This window comes from Balaenoptera musculus, chromosome 15, assembly GCF_009873245.2.
Source record: "Balaenoptera musculus isolate JJ_BM4_2016_0621 chromosome 15, mBalMus1.pri.v3, whole genome shotgun sequence".
NCBI lineage: Eukaryota > Metazoa > Chordata > Mammalia > Artiodactyla > Balaenopteridae > Balaenoptera > Balaenoptera musculus.
In genome coordinates this window covers 8,091,079-8,118,917 of record NC_045799.1, presented here as the reverse complement: position 1 = coordinate 8,118,917, position 27,839 = coordinate 8,091,079, and the positions used below count along the sequence as shown (strand labels likewise).

At 44.6% G+C, this 27,839-nt stretch overlaps 1 protein-coding gene across 3 annotated transcripts in view; it reads right to left on the bottom strand.

Moving 5' to 3' along the window:
* The window catches only part of BCAS1 (brain enriched myelin associated protein 1), a 113,411-nt gene extending 88,623 nt beyond the window's left edge, over positions 1-24,788 (bottom strand). For 2 of the 3 annotated variants that reach the window (XM_036824146.1, XM_036824147.1), the window contains exons 1-3: positions 18,549-18,669; positions 7,763-7,839; positions 4,870-4,948 (exon numbers count right to left, since the gene is read on the bottom strand). In XM_036824146.1, the coding sequence (XP_036680041.1) occupies positions 4,870-4,948; positions 7,763-7,834 (151 nt within the window). In that variant the 5' untranslated portion in view covers positions 7,835-7,839; positions 18,549-18,669. Of the gene's footprint in view, positions 1-4,869; positions 4,949-7,762; positions 7,840-18,548; positions 18,670-24,746 lie in introns of those variants that run through there. The other variant, XM_036824145.1, reaches the window with a different exon arrangement.
* Between the last annotated feature and the right edge of the window lie 3,051 nt (positions 24,789-27,839).

Sequence of the window (27,839 nt, the reverse complement as noted above, 5' to 3'; positions counted from 1 at the left end):
GTCTCTTGCCCTTCCCAAGAAAAAATACTGTGCGAAATAAATTTATTTCTATGAGGAAACAGAATGTAATTTCATGAATCAGTTTAAAAGAAGTGTTTTGCTTGATTGCTCTTTCCCACAGTGTCTCCGGAAGACAAATAAGTAAAACATTGAAAAAGACTAAGGGATGTAGGAAAAAAAAATTTTAAGGTCAGATTTTAAATTTGTAAGTGCTATGCTAGACAGAGCTAACACAGTTAACTTCAAACTGTAATGACAGCCTTTATTAACATTAAATCCAACACAGAAAAATAAACTTTCCTCACGTGTTGACCACGTGCCAGGCACTCTTCCAAATATTGTAGGTGTATCAACTCCTTTAACTTCCCAGTGATTTTCGAAGCTTTGGCCTACTGTTATTATGATTCCCATTTTACAGATGTGAGAACAGAGAGGCTGAGCAACTTGCCTAAGGTCACACAGCAGAGCCACAACTTGAATTTAGGATCCTGGCTCCCTAGGCTGTGTGCTCAGCCACTGTGCCATCACTGCTTCTCAATAAGTTTTCACAGGAAACATTCCTGCATGGCAATGAACAGTTTTAATTGTAATAGGAAAAAGTATAGATGGAAAGAAGGAAAACAGTCACCCAGCATCCCACTTAGCTATTTTTCTGGTGACTTTTCTCTATGTGCATACATATATGCAAACACCAAGAGAGATGAACACAAACGTGCATCAGAAGACCCAGTCAGAAAATTCTGTCCAAAGGACAAAAAAAGTCACCCAGAATCCCACTTTTATACCCCTTTAAAAACTGCATCGAAAATTATAATAACCTAGGGGAAGGAGCACGAGGAGATAAGCTGCCTTCCTCAGTAAATGAGATAATCATTCCAAAGCGAGTTGCAGAGGCCTGGGTTGGCAATGAATGTAGGCAGAGTTTTTGACTTCAGAGGATTAACTTAAACCCTTTACAGATTCTCAAGCCGGTGCTGACGCAAGGCTGCAGGGTATGAGAGCTACGTGCAACCAACCTACAACTCACTCAAACCAGATTCTCTTTTCCCTTGTGTGTAGGTATCCACACAGCAATACACTGTCCCAGACTGTTACCCTGTATTTCTGTTACTTATTTTCCTCTTTCCAGGAAGACTGCCCCTTATAGATAAATAAATGTTGGGAGCAGGGAGGAAAGGAGGGAAGGAGGGAGAAAAAAAGGGAGGGAGGGGCAGAGAAGGAGAGAGACAGAAAGAGAGAGAAAGGCTTTCTCAATTTTCAAGTTTGTTCCTATGTCCTTCCTACACACTCCTTGCCCTTGTGCCCCATATTAAATAGGGGCATAAAAACGGCAACAGTAATAATACAAATAAAATGATGATAAAGAAAACCATTTCTGTAGGGCATATTATATTCTCAGTGCCTCTCAATTTTTTGAGAACACCTACAGTTTGCAAATTATAAAAACAATATGACTCTCATTTCAAAGTCTGTGCATCTCAATAGCCAGCTTTACACTGTTCTCATCAAAGGCCGCTGCTGTCAATACAATCCATTTTGTGCACATCAAAGTAGAAGCTTGACTCACAGGGTTGAAAGGCAGGAAGAGACTTGTGACATGATCTCATCCTGTGGTTGCCAATCCTGGCTATGTCTCAGAATCTTCTAGAAAGCTTTCAAAAGTTCAGATCCCCAGGCCTCAACCTTAGGGTATTCTAGACAGAGGCTAGGGGCTGGGACCTGGGCATCGAAATTTTTAACAAGCAACCTAGGGGTATAATGTATTAAGAAATAAAGGACTTCCCTGGATGTCCAGTGGTTAAGACTCTATGCTTCCACTGCAGGGGGCACGGGTTTGATCCCTAGTCAGGAAACTAAGACCCCGCAAGCAGTGCGGCATGGCCAAAAAATAAAAATAAATTAAAAAATAAATCTATATTTTGCCTTCATCTCTGTTCCTGGCACAGAGCTCCTAAAACTTAACTTTAAGAGCCATGAAGAAGACTTTCATCATTCATAACAAGCCAGCCCCTTTTAACCACATCTGAGTTTATGTTATTGAGGTGACTTTGGAAGAGCCCCTAAGGATGGGGGCCCCGGTTGCCAGGGGAACAAGTCATGTGATTAGAGGGCTGGGACTTTCAGCCTAACCGCTCCCCATCTCCAGGGAGGGGAGAGTAGCTGGATATTGAGTTCCACCATCAATGGCCAATGATTTAATCAAGCATGCCTACATAATAAAGCCTCCACAAATGTCCCTAAAGACAGGGTTCAGAGAGCTTATGGGTTGGTGACCACGTGGAGGTGCTGGGAGGGTGGCTTGTCCAGAGAGGGCATGGAAGATCCACTGCCCGATCCACTGTCCCCAGGATCCCCTCCCCCATACCTTCCCCTATGCATCTCTTCCATCTGGCCCGTTGCTGGGTTGTATCCTCTTATAATGAACTGGTAATCTAATAAGTACATTGTTTTCCTGTGTTCTGTGAGCCATTCTAGCAAATGACTGAATCTGAGGAGGAGGTCGTGAGAACCTCTGATTTGTAGCCAAGTAGGACAGAAGTTGTGGGTAACCTGGGGACTCCCCACTTGCCGTTGGCAACTGAAGTGGGAGGTAGTCTTGTGGGAGTGAGCCCTTAACCTGTGGGAACTTGTTGCTAGCTCTGGGCTGACGGTGTCAGAACCGAACTGAACTGTGGGACACCCAGCTGGTGTCACAGAATCACTTGTATGGAAAACCCACACATCTGGTGTCAGATGTGGTGTGGGTAGCAGAGCATAGCGAGGGGAAACAGAGAGCAGTTGTTTTTCTTACACTAGGAAATTCTAAAGCCTCTGGAACCAAGGCTATGATTCATCTCATTGTTCAGGAAATGAAGCTGAAGCCCAGAAACTTACATGTAAAGGACAGCAACCACAACCATCATGTAATCATGACAGCTAATACATACACAGCACTCACTATGCGCCAGGCACCGAAAGAGGTGCTTCTAGGATATCTGACATCTATGCTGTAGGCACTGTTATTATCCCGCTTCACAGACAAGGAGGCTGAGGCTCAGAGAGGTTAATTAACTGGCTCAAGGTCACACAGCTGGTAGGTGGCAAAACCAGCAGTCTGATTCCAGAGTTCTTACCCTCAACCACTGGGCTATACTGCCTCATATAATTTATAGATATTCCTCACATAGTAGAACTCAGTCATTTCTGATGCTTTGAATTTATAGCCTTATACTCCAGAATGAAATCAAATAGGTAAGTACATTGTCCAGTTTTAATACTGCCCTCTGTTGTCTTCTATATTTTACTTGTTTCTTTGGAATTCCTAAGTGCTGCGTAATATGTAAAATGCTTGGTGAATGATCTCCTTGAGTCCTCTCAGCAATTCTGTGAGCTAGGTGTTCTTATCCCCACTTTACAGATGAGAAAACCGAGGCTTAGAAAGCCAAACGACTTGCTCCAGGTCACACAGCTAGTAAGTTGCAGGGCAGGGATTTTCACTTTGGTCTGTCGGACTTTGAAGAGGCCAGCCTCTTAGTGTTTCTACTCTATTGCTTTTAACTCATTGGTAAAGCCTCAGCCTCTTCCAGGTGTCATACATACTCAAGAGAGATGAGTACTGTTAAGAGTTGAATTGCCGAGGGGCTTCCCTGGTGGTGCAGTGGTTGAGAATCCGCCTGCCAGTGCAAGAGACACGGGTTCAAGCCCTGGTCCGGGAGGATCCCACATGCCATAGAGCAGCTGGGCCCATGCGCCACAACTGCTGAGCCTGTGCTCTGGAGCCCACGGGCCACAGCTGCTGAGGCCCGTGAGCCTAGAGCCCATGCTCCGCAACGCGAGAGGCCGCTGCGGTGAGAGGGCCACACACCACTGCGAAGAGTGGTCCCCGCTCGCCTCAACTAGAGAAAAGCCCGTGTGCAGCAACGCGGACCCAATGCAGCCAAAAATAAATATATATAAATAAATAAATAATTAAAAAAAAAAAAGAGTTGAGTTGCCAAGAAGATGAAGTCCTAGCCCCCAGTTTCTATGACCTCATTTGGAAAGAGGGTCTTTACAGAAGACCAAGTTAAGATGAGGCCAGGGGCTTCCCTGGTGGCACAGTGGTTAAGAATCCACCTGCCAATGCAGGGGACACAGGTCCGAGCCCTGGTCCGGGAAGATCCCGCATGCCGCGGAGCAACTAAGCCCGTGAACCACAACTACTGAGCCTGTGCTCTAGAGCCCATGAGCCACAACTACTGAAGCCCACGAGCCACAACTACTGAAGCCCGTGCACCTAGAGCCCGTGCACCGCAACAAGAGAAGCCACTGAAAAGAGAAGCCTGAGCACTGCAACGAAGAGTAGCCCCCGCTCGCTGCAACTAGAGAAAGCCTGCGTGCAGCAACGAAGACCCAATGCAGCCAAAAATTATAAATAAATAAAATAATTAAAAAAAAAAAAAAGATGAGGCCAGTGGGGGTGTGCCCAATCCCACGGGGCTGTGTCCTTATAAAAGGGGGCGGTTTGGACACAGAGACAGACAATCGGAGAAGGAAGATGCTACGAAGACACACGGAGAGCACCACGTAGAAGCCAAGGCGCGCTTGAGGCCACCAGGAGCCAGGGCACAGGCAGGGAAACAGATTCTTCTGCAAACTCTCAGAAGGCGCCAACCCTGCCCACACCTTGATTTCCAACTTCTGGCCCCAACACGGTGAGACAATACATTTCTGTTGCTTAAGCCACCTGATTCGTGACACTGTGTTTGCAGACCCAGGAACTAATACAAGTGCCTTCCATGTGAGTCTGTGGCTTCAACTCTTCCACCTTGTTTCACCATCAACAGGGATCAGCAGACCCTTCACCATCCCCCCAACCCCCAGGAGGAGCAGTCCCCACGTGACACTGACCTTCATGGCAGAGCTGAATGGAGCGGGTGGATACCATCACCGGCATCCCATTTTGACCGCACTCGTCGCCAGATGCCACCTGGAACAGAACATGTGGCAGTATTAGCCGAGTCTCTGGGGAAAGTCAGAAAAACTCAAGGAAGAACCTCAAGGCCACAAGGGTGCCTCACAAAATTAAAGTCTGCATGTCTAGGAACTACCCCGTTTTCTATCACACCTCAGAGAAACTATACAACCCGCTGCAAGGACTGGACTCCTGTGTTGATAAGAGCTTTGCATGGTCTCTACCTCCTTTCAGTGAGCCCCACAAGCACGGGCAGGACAGACACCCTCGTACAGATGGGACACACAGGCAAACTGGGGCGCTGGTCTGACCAGGGAGGGGACGAGAACTTGACATGCTGTGAGGCTCACCACACTCCAGGGTCCTGCACACAAGCACCGGCCTCTCTCCTCAAATACAGCAAGTTCGGGCTTCCCTGGTGGCGCAGTGGTTGAGAGTCTGCCTGCCAATGCAGGGGACATGGGTTCGAGCCCTGGTCTGGGAAGATCCCACATGCCACGGAGCGACTAGGCCCGTGAGCCACAACTACTGAGCCTGTGCGTCTGGAGCCTGTGCTCCGTAACAAGAGAGGCCGCGATAGTGAGAGGCCCGCGCACCGCGATGAAGAGTGGCCCCCGCTCGCCGCAACTGGAGAAAGCCCTCGCACAGAAACGAAGACCCAACACAGCCATAAATAAATAAATTAATTAATTAATTAATTTTAAAAAAATGCAGGAAGTTCGTTGTTGCTATTTTTCTGCTCCACACCCACTCCTTCCACTGCACTATTACAACCCCGTTCCAATTTTAGACCACTGCCGATTTTTTTTCTCTTCTGTTATTTATTGCAGACATTTAAAAAGATTATACATATATATGTATGCATGGATGTACATATATATACACACATGCACATATACACACTCACATGCAAAGAAAAAGGTTGCAAAAAAGAATGTATGTTATATAATGTCATTTTAGTAATAAAATAAATTACACCTCTTGGCATTAACTGAATATTGATTATATGCTAAGTACTTTGCATATCGTGTCTTATTTTGCTAATACTATTAGTAGTATAATATATGTTAATAAGTGCAGAGAGGAAAAAAAACTAAAAGACTAAATACTCACCTCCTGATGATGGGAAACTACTGGGGAGATGTGGAATACGTTTTCTTTCTTTATATTTTTGTAACAGTTTTGCTTAAAAGAAGCCTGTGTTGGGAGTTCCCTGGCAGTCCAGTGGTTAGGACTCGGTGCTTTCACTGCCGGGGCCCAGGTTCAATCCCTGGTCGGGGAATTAAGATCCCCCAAGCCACATGGTGTGGCCAAAAATAAATAAATAAAAATAAAAGAAGCCTGTGTTCTTGAATTTATCATTAACCCTACCAAGAAATCATAAAATTGAAATATCAAACTCATGTGATCATTTGGCTCTGAGGTCGTAACTGGCATCCCTGGGGTAATACTTGGTGTGCAAATTTGATTTACTTGGCTCACAGAAGTTTGTTTTTGTTTTGTTTTTAAGTATTTTGGAATCAGTTGCCAATATTTTAAAAATCAGGAGGTTGCATTAACACCATTTTCCAGCTTCAAATGAAAAATAAGTCTCTGGGAACGTGCTGAGGGTAAAGTTGGTCGGAACCAGCTGTCTGCAAATGGGCTTCACCGTCCTGCTTTGCTCATTTTTGTCACTGCCTGGTCCTGGAGGCCAGAGGCTCCCAGACTTGGAATCATCTGGGGATCCTGGGAAACTACTGATGGCAGGGCCCCTACCCGGAGGTTGCGTTTTAGTTGGTCTCAGGTGGTGCTGGGCATCCAGCGTTTTCAACACTTCCCAGGGATTCTAATACATGGTCAGATGCGAGAATCTTCTCTGAATCCAGCCTTCTATTCTGAGCAGGAATTCCCTCTATGCTGTGATCAATATCAGTTTGTAGGTATTACCTCCTCCTACAATGATTTCCATGTCTAACTGGGCTCTAAATCTTAAACTGAATTGATTGCAGAAGCACTGGTGGTGGACATTTAGGTTCTCTGCTGCCTGCTTGTAGATCTAAGGTCTAAGGAGAAGCACTTGGGTATCCCTGGCCTCAGCCCTTCAGAGCAATCTTCTAAAGGAGGGATTCACAAACAAGGAGTTCTACACGTTGGCTGAACATGCAACAGTTGAGGAGCCTTGAAAATACAGGTGCCGCTCTGGTTCCCACACACAGATTCTGATTTCATTGGTCTAGGGTACAATTCCAGCCTCACAATTTGTTTTTAAGTTTCCCAGATGATTCTGATGTCCAGCCACGGCTGCAAACTGCTGATCAAAAACTGGGTTTCTCATCCTCAGCACTGCTGATACTTTGGGCTGGATCATTCTCTGCTGTGGGGCCGTCCTGTGCATTGCAGGGGGTCTAGTAGCGTCCCTGGCTCTACCCACTAGATGCCAGGAGCACTACCCGAGTTGTGACAACCAAGAAACATCTCCAGACATTGCCAAGTGTCCCCTGGTGGGGAGGCAAAATCACCCACAGTTGAGAACCCCTGGTCCAAACCCACCTGGGAACAGAGATCAGATTGGCCCCATGGGAATCAATCACCATGGAGACATAGGTTTCATAGGCTCCCAGCCCTGCAATATCTGACTTAGCAGGCCTTGAGCGGGGCCTAAGGGCCTGCACTTTTAACAAGCTCCTTGATGGGTTCTGGAGGTTTGAATACAACTGCACAACCCCTGGGAAAAGCAGCAGCATTAATCACGCCTCTGTGATGAGCCCTGGGCAGGCCGTTTATTCTGCCATCACCCCCGACTCTCCCAACTAGTAGCTAATGACCCAGTGACCATAACTACACTACCTTGTGAGTGTCTGCTTCCGAGTCATTCTCTTGGTCCTCGACTCTTTGGGGAACACTCATTTGGTTACCCATTGTTCCTGCAACAGAGAAAAAGAGAGACACAGAGAAAAATGAAAACCCAAGACCAGTAGAAGTCTCACTCCTGCCTATAAAACTAAGGTGCAGAGACTGCCAAGTTACTGTGGGTATATTATCACAAGCCCCAGGTAGACCAATTGCTTATGTTTATTTTGGGGAATGAGGGGAGATTCTGGGCTCATAAATTCAACAGAATTAAAGTCAAATGCAGCCCCAGTTTTCAATTGCATTTCATTGCTGGGAGAATATTATCATCTCAAAAAGGATATTCCGTGTAGATAACATTTTCTTCTTTCTTAGCCAGTCACAACTATTATATCAAGGAGAGTTTAGAATGGGGACAGTTAAAATAATACTTATAATTTTTAGTATTCTCTGATCCTCAAACTAAATTTAGTCCCCTGTTAAAACCTCTCATAGGACTGGCATTTGTTTTTCATAGCACTTAGCACTATGCGTAATTATATATTTATTTGGCTATATTTTCATTCATTTATTGATTCAACAAATATATAGTGAGTACCAGCTCTGTACCTTACGCTGTGCCAGACACTAGAGTTACAGCTGTGAATTAAATGGATGAGGCCCCCGACTTCATGGAGTTGAAATCTGTTGGGTGGACAGACAATAAACAAATAGACAATAAATCCACAAATTAGGCCGTTTTCGATAGTTCAAGGCAGCATGGTGCAGTGGTTATGAGCACAGACCGGGAGCAAGACAACCTGGGCTTGAACCCTCTCCCTGCCCCTCACTGCTGTGTGTCCTTGGATGAGTTGATTAGCTTCTCTGTGCCTTACAGGACTGCTACAAGGACACAATGAGTTAATGCTTTAAAGTGGTTAGAATAATGTGTGGCTCTTAAGAAGCAATATATATGTTAATGTGTTATCAAAACACATAGGGTTCAGTGCTATGAATAAAAAGGAAATTTGTAATGTAACAAGAGGGGGGGCCACAGCAGAGGGCAAGAGGTGGCAGCACTGAATAGGATGGTTCTGGAATGAAGTAACAATTGATCTAGACTTGGAGGGCAAAACAGAGTATTTAACTTCTGTCTCCCTTCCCCAATAAACTGTAAGCACCATGAGGGCAGGGACTGTCTGTCTTTACCCACTGTTATATCTCCTATTCTCAGCACTGCATTTGCATTGATCAGGTGCTGAATTATTACTTATTAGTTGAGTGGAGGGAATAATCATTCATAACAACCCCTCACCTGGCAGGTGCTGAACTAGACACTTACCCACATTATCACTAAACCTCTCAAGAGCCTTGTTAGAACAATGATGATAATAGTTAACAATAATTTAGCATGTTCTCAGTTCCAAGCACTGCTTTCCAAGAGCGTTTCCTGTACCGTCTCACGTAGCCCTACACACCCGTGTGAAAGATGTGTTGCCAACGTGTCCCTCTAGCTGAGAGGAAGCTGAGTCACAAGGAGGTAAATTACTTTCCAAAGGTCAGCCTGTTAAAGATGGCAGAGGCTAGATTCGAACACCGGCTGCCTGTGCTCCCAACCACTGGAATGTTCCACATATTATTACCTCCCCTTGGAAAGGAGGGAATTGAGTCTCCCAAACTCACCCAGGACACATTCAGAAAACGGCGGAGTGAGGATTTGACCCAAAGTATGTCTGGTTCCAGAAGTGGGACTCTTTCAGCCACTCCAAGCTTCCTTACTACCTAAAAGCTTCTCTTCCACGCACATAAACGATTCCAGCGTAGCGTGCGTCTCCAAAGACCTGGCTGCTGGCTCATCTGCCCTGATGGCTCTCAGAGTAACAGCCAGGGCTTTTTCTTTCTGGCTGAAAGCAGCCAGTGCCTCTCCAAGGATTCCCATGGGCCTCTGGCCCATGGTATGAGTTTTTATGCCCTGGTAATAGACTCAAGTAATCAGAAATTGGGGAGGCCAGAAAAGGGCTTTCTTGGGGGAACGTGGTAGATATCAGAATCTGGGGATTATATATGTTTACTAATTACAACATGTAATCAAGCTGAGCAGTGCTAAAACATACAGGACACTAGTTATGTTGCAATATTTTCTATTTATAAAATCCAAGATATACATACTTATAATAGGCCATCACTTCATCTATAAATGGGACTTTATGAATATAATATTGAATATTCAAGGCCAGGGTCAGGAAATGACAGCTGGGGGACAAATCCAGCCTGCTGCCTGTTTTAGCATGGCCAGTGAGCTAAGAATGGGTTTTACATTTATAAGTGGTTGGAAAAAAAATCAGAAGAATCATAGATTGTGACACATGAAAATTATATGAAATTCAAATTTTGGTATCCATAAATAAAATTTTATTGGATGACGTCCATGCCCATTCATTTATGTATAGTCTACGTACGTCTGCTTTCACGTACTGAGGCAGAGTTGAGTAGTTGCAACAGAGACCATATGGCCTGCAAAGCTTAAGATATTTACTGTCTGGCCGTTTCTACAAAGTTTATCACTTCTGCTCAAGATCACCCTGGGTAACATATACCCATTTTGCAAATAAGGAGATTGAAGCAGCTGAGAGGTTAAGTGTTGCCCAAATTGAGACTGACCAGGATTTGAACCCACTGTGTATAAAAATAATGACAACAACACTCTAACAACCATAGTAATGATAAGATAGTAATAATAATAATAACAACAAATTTGGTGAGTGCTTACCATGTGCTGAGAAACTGTTCTAAGAGCTTTACTTGCTGTAAATGAATTTATTCCTTATAGCAAATCAACAAGGCAGTGGTATCATCATTCCAATTTTACAGATGAGAAAACTGAGCTTTGTAGGTTAAATTCCTCGACCAAGGCCACTTGCAAAAATGGACACACACTAGATGACATCTCCATCATCCAGGTTTTATAAAATTAAAAATTATTTACCAATAGATTTACAAACTTTCAAAGTTCCTGGTATTCAATTTAAATTTAGTCCAATTTGGGGGCTACCTTCAATAAAAATGTTTGAGGTTATGAAAAAATCTTTGGACTGGGAGAGGTGTCATGTGCGCAAGCAGGAGAGAAATTTTTTCAACCCACAGAGTTCAGGTTCCATTACCCCAATCGTTGCACTTTTAAGGAGCCTCTTGGCAGATTCAAGGCCAAATGGACCGAAAAAAGGAAAATCCATTTGCACGTCTTTTGCAGTAACATTGCTTTCCACCAGCAGTTACAACATATGTGTTGTGAAATTGCTCCTGCCCTTCCTTCAAATTTTGCGAGGAGCCGGATTTCCACGAGACAAAAACAAACGGTTACTGCCACCTATTGGTCAACGTCAGTATCGGCAGAAATGAACATTCAGCCTCCAGGGCAAGGTCAAAATGTCTGGGGAGGTCAAAGGAAACGGTTTTACGTTTAGCAGTTAAACCTTCCGATAAAGTTGGCAAGACAGTGGCAAGTCCTCTAGCCCCAAAGATAGTACAACTAATAAGACAATAATGATGATCACATCTGCCTTATGACGTGCCAGCCCAGTGCTAAGAATTCTAGGTGGAGAGCACTGCAGCAGGATAAAAATGTGGGCTCTAGAGACAAACCACCAGGTTGAGAATCCCTGCTCGGCTACATACTGAATGAGTGACCCTGAGCCAGTTACTGAGCCTCACTGGGCCTCAGTTTCCTCTTCTGTAAAATGGGGATAATAAGGGCACACACTTAAGAGTTTCATGGGAGTTAAAGGCGTTAATACGTGCAAGGTGCCCCGAACAGGGTCTGACATGCAGTGAGTACCCTGAAGGTGTTCTTCATGATTAGAAGTATCACCATGATCGTCACTGATATTTTCAGTCATTTTCCCCCAGTTGTCTGATATAATCAACTAAAGAACTTTGCAGCACTTCTGATTCCCATGATCCTCTCACCAAAAAGTCAGGTTGGGACCCCGGATCTGTATTTTTAGCAAATGCACACAGGTGATTCTCACGATCAGGCACGTAAGGGGAAACACCGTGATGGGGAACATCATCCAGGTTGTCCCGGGAATGAGGGCATTCTGGGATGCAGGACTTTCCTGTTAAAGCTAGGAAAGTCCTGAGCAAACCAGGATAAGCTGATCACCCTGGAAGCCAGGTCGGGGACTCTGTGAGGCAAGGACCCTTTTTATCCCCATTTAGCAGATGGTAAAACCGAGGCTCCAGGTGGTCCAGCCGACAATTCCTGTCTGTGATGAAGTTTTCTCCAGTCTCCAACAAAGGAGAAACATAAATCAGAAGACAAGTTTTTTCATCAAGAAAAACATATTCTTTGAAAGAGCTAGGTTTTATTTTGAAAAAAAAAAAGTTTGAAGGTGATGTCAAAATGCCCCTTCTTTCATGAACCGATGGTGTGAGTTGTTTTGTTCTTATGACCTTATCTGACATTAAACACAAGCCTCCATATGGCAGAGGGGTTTGTTTTTGAAATTGGACTCATGTTTGAGGGCCCAGCATTTGGAGAACATGGGGTAAGTCTTTGGCTGGGGCTCATTCAGATGAGAAAGTCCCTTTACTTCTCCACTTCCTGACTGTGTCCTTGAGGCCAGTCTTCAAACTGGGTTACACATTAGAATCACCGTTGGAGATTTAAATGCCCGTGCCGGGGCCCCAGCCAGACCCATTCCATCAGACTCCCCGGGGTGGGGCCCGGGCATCGGAATATTTTCAAGATCTCTGGCTGACTTCCATGACAGCTGAGGCCAAGAGGTGCTGTTTTGGATATTTTGGGGAAGTGAGCATCCCCCAGGCCAGGGACCCTTCCAAATGCTGACTACCCTGGTACCCAGAACCAGGCTCGGGATTCTCAGACGGAGGAAGGGCACTGGCTTTCAGGTCCCACAAATCACAATCAGCCTGGGCATCTGAAAACATTCACAACCCTTTCAAAGCACTTCTTCTTTTTTTCTTGGCTGCACCGCCCATGTGGCATGTGGTATCTTAGTTCCCCGACCAGGGATGGAACCTGCACCCCCTGCAATGGAAGTGTGGAGTCTTAACCACTGGACCACCAGGGAAGTCCCGCACTCCTTTTTGAGCCCTCTGTTTTGTCAGCCTGCAAATCAAGAGAAACCTCCTGGGTCTCCGGCTTTCGTTCCCTGAGAAAAGGGGTGCAGGGCACACTTGCTCCTGGACAGCCTAACCTCCTGATTGGTTGTTGAGAAGTGAGGGGCATGTGCCTCGCGGGAGGTGGATAGAAGGGCAGCCTGAGCAGGGAGTCATCACTCTCCTCCGTTTCTGGGCACCCCCTCTTCCCCCCATGAAAAAGAGCTCTGGAGTGACACATGCCTCTGTAAACCCCACGACTGTGAGGCTTTGGGAAAAGCACTGGGCCCTTTCAATGCATTTTTCTTGTGGAAAATGACAGTATTCGTAATGATGACAACAATAAGCATGTTCTGAGTGTTTCCTACGTGCCGAGCGCTTCTGATTTGTGTGTATTGACTCCCCTTGGCCCTTTTGCAACCACCCTCTGGATTAGATGCTATTTTCTCAATTTTATTTTATTTTTTAATTGAATGAAAGTCTTTAAATTCTATAGTGCTTTACAATTTTCAAAAGTTTCACACACGTGGTTTCATATAATCCCATAATAACCCCTTCCCCTTACCACTATATTGCCCCTCCCTCCTTCCCTCTCCCTACTGGTAACAATCCGTTTGTTCTCTATCTCTGTGAGTCTGCTTGTTTTTTTGTTTTAGTCACTAGCTGGTTGTATTTTTTAGATTCCACTTATAAGTGATATCATACAGTATTTGCCCTTCTCTGTCTGATTTATTTCACTTAGCAAAATGTTCTCCAAGTCCATCCATGTTGCTATAAATGGCAAAATTTCATTCTTTTTTATGACTGAGTAGTATTCCATTGTATATAAATATATATGTGTGTGTGTGTGTGTGTGTGTGTGTGTGTGTGTGTGTATCACAACTTCTTTATCCATCTGTTGATGGACACTTAGGTTGCTTCCATGCCTTGGCAATTGTAAATAATGCTGCTATGAACATTGGAGGGCATGTATCTTTTCGAATTAGCATTTTTGTCTTATTCAATATTTTCTCATTTTTTTATGAGAAACTGAGGCGCAGGAAGGTTGTGACACTTACCCAACAATCTTTATACATCCCAGCAGTGTGTGGGGAAGGTTAAATGAGGTAGGCACGTAGCAGGCACAGAGCTAGTATATTAAATTATATAATGTCTGGGGCATTTGGTCCCAATTATCCAGGACTATATATTTACATTTCAGATTTCAGATCTTGTCATATTTCTTGATGAGTTACATTATTATATTAAAATGTTCTCCTTAGAAATATGCTTCTGTTTCTCACAATGATTCAAGAGCAGTGTTTCTCAAACTGGGGGCCCCCCAGGGGACATTTGGAAATGTCTGGAGACATTTTTGATGGTCATGAGTCAAGATGGGAGGCTGCTACTGGCACTCAGTGGGTAGAGACCAGAGATGCTGCTAAACATCCTACAATGCACAGGACAGCACCACAACAGAGAGTGATCTGGCCCCAATGTCACTATGTGGAGGCTGAGCTGAAAAGAAAGCAGTTCATGCAGGGTTTAGCCCACAGGCTGGTGCACAGCAGTTGAGGAATAAAGATTAGCTATTATTATAAATGGTAAATAAAGTGTGCCATACTTTAAAAACAATAATACCTACTATTCCTACAGTGCCTTCTCTATGCTGGGTATTGCTCTGAATGCTTTTCTGTATCAACTCATTACATCCTCCTAAGAACCTCATGAAGCAGAGATTCTTATGGTCCCCATTTTACAGATACAGAACCTAAGCCCAGGGACCCTAAATTCCTTGCCTAAGATCATGCTATGAACTGAATTACATCCCCCTCCAGATTCACATGTGGAAACCCTAGACCAATGTGACTGTATTTAGAGATAGATTAGAGGAAGTTATAAGCGTGGGGCCCTAATCCTCTAGAATTAGCGTCCTTATAAGAGGAGACACCCAAGAGCTTGCTCTCTCTCTCCCACGTGAGGACACAGCAAGAGGACAGAGGTGTGAGGACTGCAAGCCAGGAAGAGAACTTTCACCAAAATCAGAATTGGTTAGGATCTTGACCTTGGACTTCCCAGCCTCCAGAATTGTAAGAAAACAAATATGTGTTGTTTAAGCCACCCAGTCTATGGTATTTTTGTTATGCAGCCTGAGCTGACCAATACAGATGATCAGCTAGTAAGAGGGAGCATCAGGGCTTAACCCTTGGCAGCCTCGTTCCAGAGTTCAAACTCTTAACTTTCTTACCTTTGCTGTCTCCTCTGCCATATAAGTTATGCTATATTTTATTTATTAATACAACAAAGAATATTAAATATTTATTGCATATGTGTTTTTGCAGTGAGAAATTAAAATCATAACTAGTCAAGGAATGTAGCCAGATCTAAAGTGAGGAATAAAAAATTGAAAAGTCATCAATAATCTTTGGAAAGATTTAGCCCAAGGGCTTGGCAGTAGTCAGATGAGAAAATGTTAGTTTTTACTACTTATTTCTCATATTAATGTTATGATCCCATTAGCTCTGTGGTCTGATCCACAAGTAAATTGGCCATTCTGGAAGTTTCCTTTGAATCCCTCCTCATTTACTCCAGTGATTTGTGTTCATGTGGCTTCATTTAATTTAATCAATTAATTAATTTAAAAGATTTTTAATTGAATAAATTTGATGTGTAACATTGTATAAGTTTAAGGTGCAACACGTGTTACTTTGATACATTTATATATTGTAATGTAACTGCCGATGTAGTGATATTTAGCACATTACACAATTGTAAAGCAATATTATTGTCTATACTCATTATACTGTGTACTAGATCTCTATGGCTTATTTACGACTCGTTGCAAGTTTGTTCTTTTAAACACCTTCACTTTTATCCCCTCCTAGCCCTCCCACCACCGCCAGCATCTCCTCATTTTAGTTACAGGTTAACAGTATGCCGTCCTCCTGGGAACAGATCAAACACCAACTATGGTATAACCTGCCCTGGAGAAAGAGCATTTCTGCAGCTGCCTTACCAGCCGGCAGCTAAATGACTGTCAAATGGAAGGAGGAGGTCCTTGAATGGTGGAATGGTGACAGAATTAGTCACCAAGTAAACAGAAACACCTTTGATCAAGGCAATGGAATGCAGGCAAACTGTGGCCCTTCTCACCACCCATTGAGGGCGGTGTCAACATGGCCAGGCTGGCACACCCAGCAGAAGCCCTCTGTCCCCCAACTCCAAAGGCAGGGTCAAGATGAGTAAAGAGAACAGACCTGCTCTGCCAGGTCCCATGGTCCTGCATCTCCCCATGGTCCCCAGCACCGGGCTGGGAACATGGGCTACAGTGTGCAGTGGTGCAGACTGCCACCTGCACGAGGGAGCACATGAGGACTGAAATCCATCCGTCTCTGTGCTCCCCAAGTCCCGTGCCCTGCGCCCTGGCACGGGCCCATGTGGGCCCAGGGGAAGGGGCTTCTTTATCGAAATGGCACTGAGTGTTTTAGGAACGCTTGGCAACTGATGTCCTGCTATTGGAACACTCCATTGTGCTTGCATCCATTTACGCATTGTTGTTCCTAGAAGGGTCAGAGCTCAGTATCTTATTCTGAGCGTTGCACCAACCATTTTTAAGCTAATAAAGATAGCAGGTAACATTAACTGCAGGCTTACCGTGAGCCGGGCAGGGCCAGGAGTGGGGTGGGGCAGGAGAGGCGTCTGGGTGCAAAATGCAAGGAGGCTTCCTCCTCAAGGTTGGGCAGGTGCAGATGGGCACCTAAGAGTGAGTGCCTCCCTGCATTTTGCCCCCAAGGTGCCTGGGGCCAGGCACTTTATTTACATTGTCTCCATTTTCTCTTTCAGCAGCCCACATTATTCCCCCATTATACAGATAAAGTAACTGAGGCTTAGTGATGCAAGCCCTTCATCCCTAGAATATACACTCCATGAGGGCAGGTACCTTGCTTGTTCTGCTTGCACAGAGTGAGCCCTCAGTTCACCTTTGCTGATTAAATGGATAAAGGAGAGTAAAGTAATCCTGATCAGAAGGAAAGCTCTGGAGAGGCAGAGCTAAGGTTGAACCTGGTTCCACATGACTCAGGCACTCAGATCCTTAACCGCTTCCAGGCCCAGGTCTGGGCGGCAAAAGAAGCTGCTGACAAGGTGACACTCCACAAATGTTTAACCCGCCAGCAGCTCAGGCAGGCCTGTGGGAGCGGCAGCAGAGAGCAGCCCTCCCAGGTCTTTTCCAACCCTCTCCCCGTGCATCCCCATGACTGGAAATGAGCCAGGATGGGCTTTTCCAGGCCCATGACTCTCCTGAAGCACATGCCTTTTCCCTAAAAAGACAACCCTTCCCAAGTTTCAGAACCCTTTGGAAAAAACATCCACCATGATTTGGGACCCCTTAAATTGAAAACTACATTAGCACAGCCCTCTCTTGGCTTTTATTTAGGGAGAGAGGAAGGATCTATACACCCTAGGCATCTAAGGCAGCACAATCGGAGCAGAGTGCCATGAGGATTGGGCCAGGTGCCCCCTGGTGTAAAATTTAAGGGGGCACCAGAAAACTCAGCCATCAAGATAAATAATATATTTCGTCACAATATTTTAAAAAACCAAAATTAGTGCTGGGACTGATCCTATCTTTACTAAATATGTTGCTACTTTGTTCATAGTGGAGTTTTGGCATTGATTTTTAAATTTTAAACCATTGCCTTAAAATATAATTTATCTCGAAAACTGAGTTTTTTGGTGTCTCTTAAATTTTGCACCCAAGGTGAGTGCCTCACTCATCTCACTGAAGTCCTGGCCCTGATGGGATCCCAGTTTCACAACTTCCTTTCTGTGAGATCTAGACGGAGTTCCTACCCACCCCCTCCCCCAGCCTCATTTTCCTAATCATCAGACGGCGATGACGATAACAACAACAGAAATAACAGCTGACGTGTCAAGCGCGGAGGTGTTCCCATGCGTTGGTCCCCTCAGCTCTCATGGCTGTCACTTTGATCTCGGTGCTATGATAATGCCCATCTTATAGTTGAGGAAACTGAAGCCCAGAGAGTGAAGTCACCTGCCCCACGGCAACCAGGCAGCGGCAGGACTGAGACCGGTCCCACCCTCTCCTCACCAGGACTCTTCAGAGCAGGAAAACTTCTGAGGGCAATGCAAATTTCTGCAGCTGTGCTGCTGGAATTTGAATCAGCACGTACCTCAAGGGGCAGTCTTGAATGTTAACTAGGACAATTTATGTAAAGAACAGGATTCACAAAAGACACTTGGGGAGTCCTTCTCCCTGTCTCCTTTACTTCCTTAGACAATGCCCTGAGACACAGACTCAAAGTTGGCTTTACTATGGGGGATTCCTGTCCTGATGGTGGTCCCCAAATCACATAGAATACCCTTCCATCTGCTGACTTTCCCCCAAGTTTTACACTTGAAATGACGCTCAATTGTTCCATGCAAATAGGAGCTATTTCTGTTGCTTTGAACTTGACACTGCCCACGTTCCCATTTAATCTTTGTATCCTTTTAGGTAAGGCTATCTTTGGGTCCATTTCACAGATGGTGAAACTGAGGCTCTCACATACCCAACGCCACACAGTGACTCGGTGGCAGAGCCGGGGTCAAGCGCAACCCTCTCTGACCCCTGGCTTCTACGTTTCACTGCCTGCCACAAACAACAAACCCTCCGGCCATGCTTAAAGGATCTGGAAGCAATTACCTGCTGAGCCCCTGGTGGGAGTGTCTTCTGTCCTCTGGTGTCACCTGGAGCTGCTCTTACTTGGAGCGCCGTGTCTCCAGCTGGTGCTGCCCAGTGCCAGGCTGTCAACTGAGCCCGGCGGCTCCCTGCCCTTTGCTTCCTCGTCCGGAGCCTGCTGGCTGAATACACAGAGCAGGGCAAACACAAGTCTGGGTGGAGCCCTTCTCTCCCCGACTGCCCTATACAAGCAGCTTCTCTTCCTGGATTCAGGGGCTGTCCTCACCTCTCCAATAAAACCCGAGCACCTGATTTCTCTTGTGCTAATGCCTCCCTGGCACCACAAGCATCCTGTCTGGTTGCCCTCACCGGCCGCAGCTGCTCGGGTTGACCTGGGTGGCTAATTCCCTTCCCCAGTAACCACAGGTCATGGGAAGAGCAGGGAAAACACGTTCTGTAAGGTTTTACCGTTCTGTCTGCCTTTCACCTTCATTCTTTCTGGAACACCCCCTCCGCCACCACCTAACCACCTAATCGGGAGGAAATAACATCTCACCCACTGCACCGCCCCCAGTCACATAAACATCACTCCCAAAGGGCTTTGGATACTGGAAGGCAGGTAACCTAAGGGTGGCTTATTGCTCTGGAGACAGAGCATGGCATTGGAAAAGGCATTCCTTTTCTCTGCAGGCTAGAAATTCCAGACAGGCTATTTACTTTATTTAGTTCCAGCAAGGATATTTACTAAGATGTCTTAGAAAGACATATGCAATGCAGTATGAGAGCATAAATAAAAAGATAACAAAAGAAGATAGAAAAATAAGAGTGGGTACAACAAATGGGACCAGGACCACAAATAAATCTGCATGTGGATTTACAAACTTGCTATGAAGGCTTCACAGATGTGGCTTTGAGCCTCCTAATAGCCATTGCAAAAAGGGAAACAGGATAAGTTATATTATTCAGTGTTCTTGAAAACATTCAGGAGAAATACAAACTAGTAATTATTGTGGCTTTATTCATTAATATGCACATCCAAGCACTCACCATGAATACTTGTTGAGCACCGGGCTATATATAGGCCTGCATTTAGAGTGGTGAGGAAAAGAGGCCCTGCCCCCACCCTGCCTGGGCTCATTATAATTACACACAGAGTCCTACAAATAGAGTCACAGAGTAGGATCCTTATTATGAAACAAAAGCCAAGGCTGCTAAGACAGAGAAACAGGGAGAGCTGGAGAAGGCCCCTTTCAGAAAGTCACATTTAAGGGACAAAAATACTATTGAAATAAAAACTTAATTCACAGCTGGATGCACCATAATTAGGTCTATAACCTCAAGTTCAGCTCAGCGCTGTACCTTTAAATCTGGAAGGTAATAAACCCAATTGCTAAGCAGCTGTCAGGCGCGCACACGGTGCGGACACAAGCACGGAGGCAGGCTGGCCTTGGGGGTCAAGGGCCTGGGCTCCCCACCCTGGGTTCACACGTCGACTCTGACCAGCTGCTGAGTGGAGCCAGCAGCTTGCCCTCCCCCCTCCCTCAGTCTCTGCCGCCCCTCTTGGCTGCCAGTGCCTTTGAGCTGATTTGGTGCTGGTTTTTGTATCCCGACTCTCAGCACCCTGCAGAACGGGGTGACCACCACCCCGCCGTCCAGGAGGTGCTGGGCAAGCACTTCCTGATGGGACCGGCTCCCCCGTCATTATTTGTGACAATAAGTGCCCCGTGGACGGCATTTTACTCTTTGCAAAGCATTTCACATCCACCCATCTCAGTTACGTCCACGCCACGATTAGGAGTTTGGCATCTGTTTTACAGAAAAATTAATTATATGAGGTTTAGGGCCGTGAGTGACTCGAGCCACGAAGGAACATCATTCAGGCAGGGCACTTGGCACTGTGGCTGGTGTATCTTAGAATCTCCTCAAGTGTTACTGAGTAGTGGTAATGTGGGCAGGGCTGGCTACGTGATGTGTAGGACCCAGTGCAAGAGGAAAATGTTGAGTCCCTCGCTCTAAAAGCAGGAAATAGTACTGGTAGACACCCTGAAATAGAAAGAAAGCGCTTTCCTTTCTTCCACAGTCTCTCGTTACGTGTTATGTATTTTATTTGCTATTCTAAGTCATTCTAAGGAAAGAAAAATTAAAAATTTAAGTTATTAGCATGAGTTCTACCATTCATATTCTATTGTGCAATATCGGTTTTAAATGCAGTGAACTCCTGTGCAGAATCTCCCAAATCACACAACTCGTATTTCGTTTTTTTACTAAAGCTGAGTAAATGCCACACAAACTGACTCCACTGTTTTGATATTGCTTCTAGACACTCATGCATTCTACCAACACTGTGTACTTTCAGTTTATGGAGGAGTAAGGAAGGGTGGAAAGGAAAAGAAGCTACCGATTGCTCCATCTTTCCTTTTCTAAGTCATCATTTTTGCACATTGGCAGCGAGGTACCATGAGTAACAACTCATGTAATAGGGTTCTTCTGTTGTTCATATTTCTTAGACTGCATCGCCTTCTTTCTGCATTCGAGACAATTTCTGATTTGAATGGAAACTGTGGCTTCTCAGGGCTGCCAGCGCCCCTACAAACTCGGCTGTAGCTACAACACACTGTACTTTATAGACACCCACCCATCACGGTCCACTGGGATTCTCTTCCTGTGGGGCACCACGAATGCTATCTGTGAACAGGCAGCAACAAGCAGCGGACGTGTGTATTGTACTTCCTCTGCTCACGTACCTGCCGCCTTTTCCATCAGATGTTTTTTAAAGACTATTTTTTTAGGTTCACAGCAAAATTGAGAGGAAGGTATAGGAATTCCCCATATACCACCTGCTTCCACATGTGCAGGGCTCCCCCACTATCAGCATCCCACACCAGAGTGATACATTTGTTACACTCATTGACCCTACACTGACACTTCATAATTACCCCAAATCCACAGTTTTGATTACAGTTCACTCTTGATGTTATACATTCTATGGGCTTGGACAAATGTACAATGACGTGTATCCGCCATTGTAGTATCATACAGACTAATGTCCCTGTCCAAGAGATCTTCTGTGATCTGCCTATTCATCCTTCCTTCCCCCTAACCCTGGAAACCATTAATCTTTTTAATGTCTCCATAGTTTTCCTTTTTCCAGGATGTCATATAGTTGGGATCATACAGTTTATAGCCTTTTCAGATGGGCTTCTTTCACTTAGAAATACGTATTTAAGTTTCTTCCATGTCTTTTCATGGCTTGCTAGCTCATTTCTTTTTAGCGCTGGATAATATTCCATTGTCTGGATATACAAGTTTATTTATCCATTCACCTTCTGAAGGACATCTTGGTGACTTCCAAGTTTTGGCAATTATGGATAAAGCTGCTGTAAACATCTATGTGCAGGTATTTGTGTGAACACAAGTTTTCAATTCCTTTGGGTAAATGCCAAGGAGTATGACTGTTGGATCACATGGTATGAGTATGTTTAGTTTCTTAAGAAACTGCCAAACTGTCTTCCGAACTGGTCGTAACATTTTGCATTCCCACGAGCGATCTATGAGAGTTCCTGTTGCTCTACATCCTCATCAGCATTTTTATTTATTTTTTTTGGCTGCGTTGGGTCTTCGTTGCTGCGTGCGGGCTTTCTCTAGTTGCGGCGAGCAGGGGCTACTCTTCGTTGCTGAGCGCAGGTTTCTCACTGCGGTGGCTTCTCTTGTTGCAGAGCACGGGATCTAGGTGCATGGGCTTCAGAAGTTGTGGTGCGTGGGCTCAGTATTTGTGGCTCGCAGGCTCAGTAGTTGTGGCGCACAGGCTGTTTCTCTGCGGCATGTGGGATCTTCCCAGACCAGGGCTTGAACCCGTGTCCCCTGCATTGGCAGGCGGATTCTTAACCACTGCGCCACCAGGGAAGGGAATTCCCCTCACCAGCATCTGATGTTGTCAGTGTTCTGGTCTGACCATTCTAATAGGTTGTCCCATCCAAGTTTGCTTCCGCAACACGAGTTCAAAGATAAAATTGTTAATAATTTCAAGATGGTGACCACAGAGTGTTAAACCAAGCTCAGGGCCCTGGCTGGAGGTAGCAGTGAGTCGACAAACTTCTTGGTGGAAGAATTCACTTCTGACCGTCCACATGGCAGGAGTTGCTCCTGGCCATGCATATTTTAGGTGGTGTTCATCATCACATCTCATGACCTGGTTCTCCTCTTAATCTTTCTTTACCATCTCCACCCCTCTTCAAATATTACAAACTCATGAAGTTGTCAGCTCCTGTTATCAAACTGTTTTCCTGGAATCTGGACTGGAGCTGGGCCCTCTGCTGAAGATTCACGGGAAATCTGAAATCTGAAGTCTCCCTGGCAACTGTTCCAGGCCTCCTCCGGCCAGCACTGCAGACACTCCTCCTTTCTACCCGCAGGCCTCTCACTCACTCTGAGCTGATTTCTGCCATGTTTTTGATCACTGACCCAGAGGGGGGAATGACCCAGACTTCACAGTGTGGTCACGCATGCCCACCCTGCTTTGGCTGAGACACTAAATCTAATACATGTGTCCACTCTTCACTTGGCATTCTTCAGATCGCTTTCTTGTACATTACCTGATGTGCTCCTTAGTAAAATCATATGACATAAGAGGTATCTACTTGGGTAAGGAGGAAACAGAGGTTCTGAGAAGACAAATGTCTTGCTGCAAATTAAACTACAGACTGACACTGGAGTCAGTTAAAGGCTAAATCCAGGGCCCAGCCTTGATTAGAAACTCAGGCTCTGGAGCCATGCAGTCTAAAAAAGAATCCTGGCTTCGGTAGCTCATTAGCTGTGTGACCTTGAGAAGGTAGATTGCCCTTTCTGTGCTTCAGTTTCATCGTCTGTTAAATGGGGATATTGGCAGCACCCAAGTCATTGACTTGTGGGAATCAAATGAGATAATTTGATTATTTCAAATGAGAAAATACTTCACACACTGCCTGGCACAAAGTATGGTTCTGGGTTTGGAAAGAAAGGGACGACATTAGCTTCTATATGACAGCACTGATGAGAAGGGAGATCTTGACCTCATGGATCCTAGTCTAGATTTGGGGACTAGATTTTGAGCATGGACGGGGTAAGGGAGCTCACACAGTCTAACCCATCTGATTTTGCATACCAGCCTCCAACACCAACTTTGCAGTGGTCTCCGCACCCACATGCTTATTCAGAGTCTACAGGGACATAAAGGCCGTAGGAGGACCCGCACAGCTACGGAGAGGCTGCCAAGAAGGTGTACAAATCTACACGGACTGGCCCGGAAATCAAACACCATGTTAGATTCCCACAATTTTAGTCATTTGTTTCTTTCTTCTAATCGTTAGAATTAATGGCTTCCCTGCTAACCCCTGTTCTTGAGGATGGCAAGGGGACAGGACTCTCATCTTCCTAGCTTGTTCCAAGACTTCATTACCACGAACATAGGATAAAACTGTCTAAATATCGTACTGTTGTCAATGTACTCTGCTTCAGAGACTTCAGTCAGAAAGCTGTTTTAAATTAGAAGCATCTGTAAATACTTCTGCAAATAGAGTTGGAAATACGGTATTATGAGGTGCTAATAATTTTCCCTCCCTGTGTGATTTCTCGTGGGGTTTTCCTGCTCACAGTGAATGAAATAAGAGGCAGAAAACATAGATCGGAGGGCAGGCAGGGTTTGTTTTGTTTTCTTCTCCTGCTTTCAGAAAGGTGGACGGGGTTTCCTGGGCAGGAGTGTCAGAAAACCACCTCAGGTCTCCCTCTGTATTAGAGCAAACATGAGCAACGACACAGATGCCAACTAGAGATTTCTTTCTGTGGGGACATAACCTTTTCCAGAATAGAGAAAAGGTTACTGTGTCAGAGAGACACAGGCCATTACTGTATTCACTACGGCCATGTGGGTGTAAGAGGCATCTGTAGCCCCTGTAGCTGGGTACCCCCATCTCCAATCTTATAGATGGGCATGGATATTCCTACGTCAGTTATTGCACTTTCTTAATAGTAGCACTTCAGACTCAGGTGACACTTTCAAGGCATAATTTCTACGGTTTCCTTTCCCCTTCCTGGTCAGTTAGCTTATTCCCATCACCATGGGGAAAGTGTGTGAATCTTCGGGAAAAGTCTTCCATTTTCCCAGAATCCATCCCGCGAGAGCCCAGAGCGAATCGCACGTGGACCTGCTTATCATGTTTGCAAACGACAAGTGGATCAGATTCTCACCGCCAGAGGAGCAGAGAGCCCAGGGCCAACTGTACTCGTGCAGGACAGGGTGATGTGCAGATCCCACCCTTTCTTCTTACGCCATTAACTTCGGATTTTCTGCTTTGGTCGTCATCCGCAATGGATGGATGGATAGAGCCTGTATTACATGAGGAAAGTGTTCAGAGGGTCTCTTTACACAGGCTCCAGAGTCAAATGGAAGGACAGGGTTTAATCTCAGCTCTGGCACTGAACTAGCCATGTGGCTGCAGGGAATGCTGCAAGGCCTGCCCAGACCCCCCTCCAGGACTGAGTGCTCGGTCCCAGCTTCTGGAAGGGCTGGCTGTCAATGGCTCTTTCTCTCTCTGGAGCTTGCTCTGCCTCAGATCAGCCCTTCCCTGGGCAGTCAGCATCCGATGAGTGGTTGGTATACATATAAAGACCTGGTCACCTTGCTTCAGTGGGGACGGCCCTGAAAGGTGGGCTCAGCTCCAGAGCTCCCTGTCGGATGGACAGTGTTTCCCTTCTCCCTCTTTACCCCGCCCCGCCCCCACCCCCAGGAGTGGTTCACAAGAGCACACCCCAATAAACTCCCAACAGGCAAATCTCCATCTCAGAGTCTGCATCCCACGGAACCAATCTATGATAATGACCTTAGGAAAGTTGATTTTTTTAATTGAAATGCATGTGGGAAAAAGTGAAAAAAATAATTCAAAAGGTTATTCAAACAAATGCAAACAAACAAAAAAATGGAGCAATCACTCCAACTCTCCTAGGATGACGCCCTAGAGCTACATACTTTTTTAAATAATTAATTAATTAATTTTTAACATCTTTATTGGAGTATAATTGCTTTACTATGGTGTGTTAGTTTCTGCTTTATAACAAAGTGTATCAGCTGTACGTATACATACATCCCCATATCTCCTCCCTCTTGCGTCTCCCTCCCACCCTCCCTATCCCACCCCTGTAGATGGTCACAAAGCACCGAGCTGATCTCCCTGTGCTATGAGGCTGCTTCCCACTAGCTATCTATTTCACATTTGGTAGGAGCTACACACTTTCTTGTGGATAATTTATGATGGTGATTCTCAAAGTGTGGTCCAGGAATCTGTGGATGTCTCTGAGCCTTTCAGGTGGTCCACAAGGTTACACAGTCTTCATAATATCACTAAGATGCTATTTGCCTTTCTCTCGCTCATCCTCTCACAGGTATACAGACAATAAAAAGTTCATTTATGGTTTCAGATTTCACACTACAACTAACCTTAAGATTAACTATCCCTTGTCAAGTTTTGGCATGGCATCATAGCACACTACCCACAATTATTTGAAAAGGCTGTTAAAATACTTCTTCCTTGTCCAACTACGGAACTGTGTGGGGCTGGATTTTCTTCCTATACTTTAACCAAAGCAACATATGGAAACACACTGAATGTAGAGCAGGTATGAGAATCCAGCTGTCTTCTCGGATGGCAGAAATTAAAAAGACTGGCAAAAATGAAAAACTGTACCATTATTTTTGCCTTTTGTTTTCAGTTTTGGAACAAACCAAATAGTTTTGTTGGAAGCTTTTGGAAAAAGAGTTCTTTTTCATAAAATGTTATTTTTGTTAACGTGGAAAGGGTTTATTATTTTTTTTTAAAAAATATGACAATTTATAAATATTTTTTAAATTCTTAACTTTAATTTCTAATATGGCAAATTTCTGTAGCTCTAATCCACATAAATTAAAGCACTCTGGGGTCCTCAATAGTTTTTAACAGTTTAAAAGGGTTCTAGAGAACAAAACTTCAAAAACTGCTCTTTTTTTCTCATTACAGAAGGAATAGATGCTCATTACAAAATATGCAGGGAGCAAACACATAAAAGGAATAATAATCCATAACCCTATCACTGAGAAATACTCTCTTTTGGTATTTCTCTCATTCCATGTCAATATCAGAAACATTACTGATTCCGAAATACTGTTTTGAAGCTAAGATATCTTTTTTTAAAAATCACTGTATACCCTGCCAAATATGTCATTCAAAATAGGGTTTGGAGTTTCTTTGAGTAGCCATGCCCCAGATGAATTAACTACTGGCCATGCTGTACATTTAACTGTTTGACATATTCCGCTATTATACACATGACAGAGATGGACATCCTTGCAGCAGTATTATTGAAGTCATTTCCTAGATTTTTCTCGTAGAAGCATTTCCCAGATGTTGAAGTGTGGGATCAAAGGATAGTCATGTTTTAAAGGCATTTGATACACATGGCCAAATTCCTCTCCACTAAATGGCCTTCCGTGAGGCCAGGGACTGAGTCTCCAACACTCATGATTATATTCTGTTTTTCCACAGATGAATGAATGAATGAATCAGTGTGTGAGAGGGACAGATTCTTTGTATCCAGGTGAAAATTGGGCATGCACAGTTAAAAAAATTATTTTGTGTTTGCTTAGTGAAAAAAGATGATCTCTCATCAGTATTCCATCTCGTAATTTCTCCCGCCTTAGTGAACATGAGGGTGAAAATGTTGTCACATGTTTATTGGACATTTGTCTTTATTCTTTGTCAACTGCCAAAACAATTGACTCTTGACACCCAGTTCCGTTTATCTTCCAGGACTCGGCCTCCTTCCTGATCAGCTGTCATTACTCAACCAAGGCAGAGGTGGAAATAAGTGGCATGAGGGCCATGATCTTAGTGATTAATCTTCCCCGATGTTGTCAGAGGAAAGAGTGTTGTTTTTTTGTTTTTAATTTTTATTGGAGTATAGTTGATTTACATGTTGTGTTAGTTTCAGATGTACAGCAAAGTAAATCAGTTATACATATATCCACTCTTTTTTAGATTCTTTTCCCATGTAGGCCATTACAGAGTATTGAGTAGAGTTCCCTGTGCTATACAGTAGGTCCTTATTAGTTATCTATTTTATATATAGTAGTGTGTATATGTCAATCCCAATCTCCCAATTTATCCCTCCCCCCTTACCTCCTGGCAACCATAGGTTTGTTTTCTACATCTGTAACTCTGTTTCTGTTTTGCAGATAAATTCATTTGTACCTTTTTTTTTTTTTAGATTCCACATATAAGCGATACCATATATTTGTCTTTCTCTGTCTGA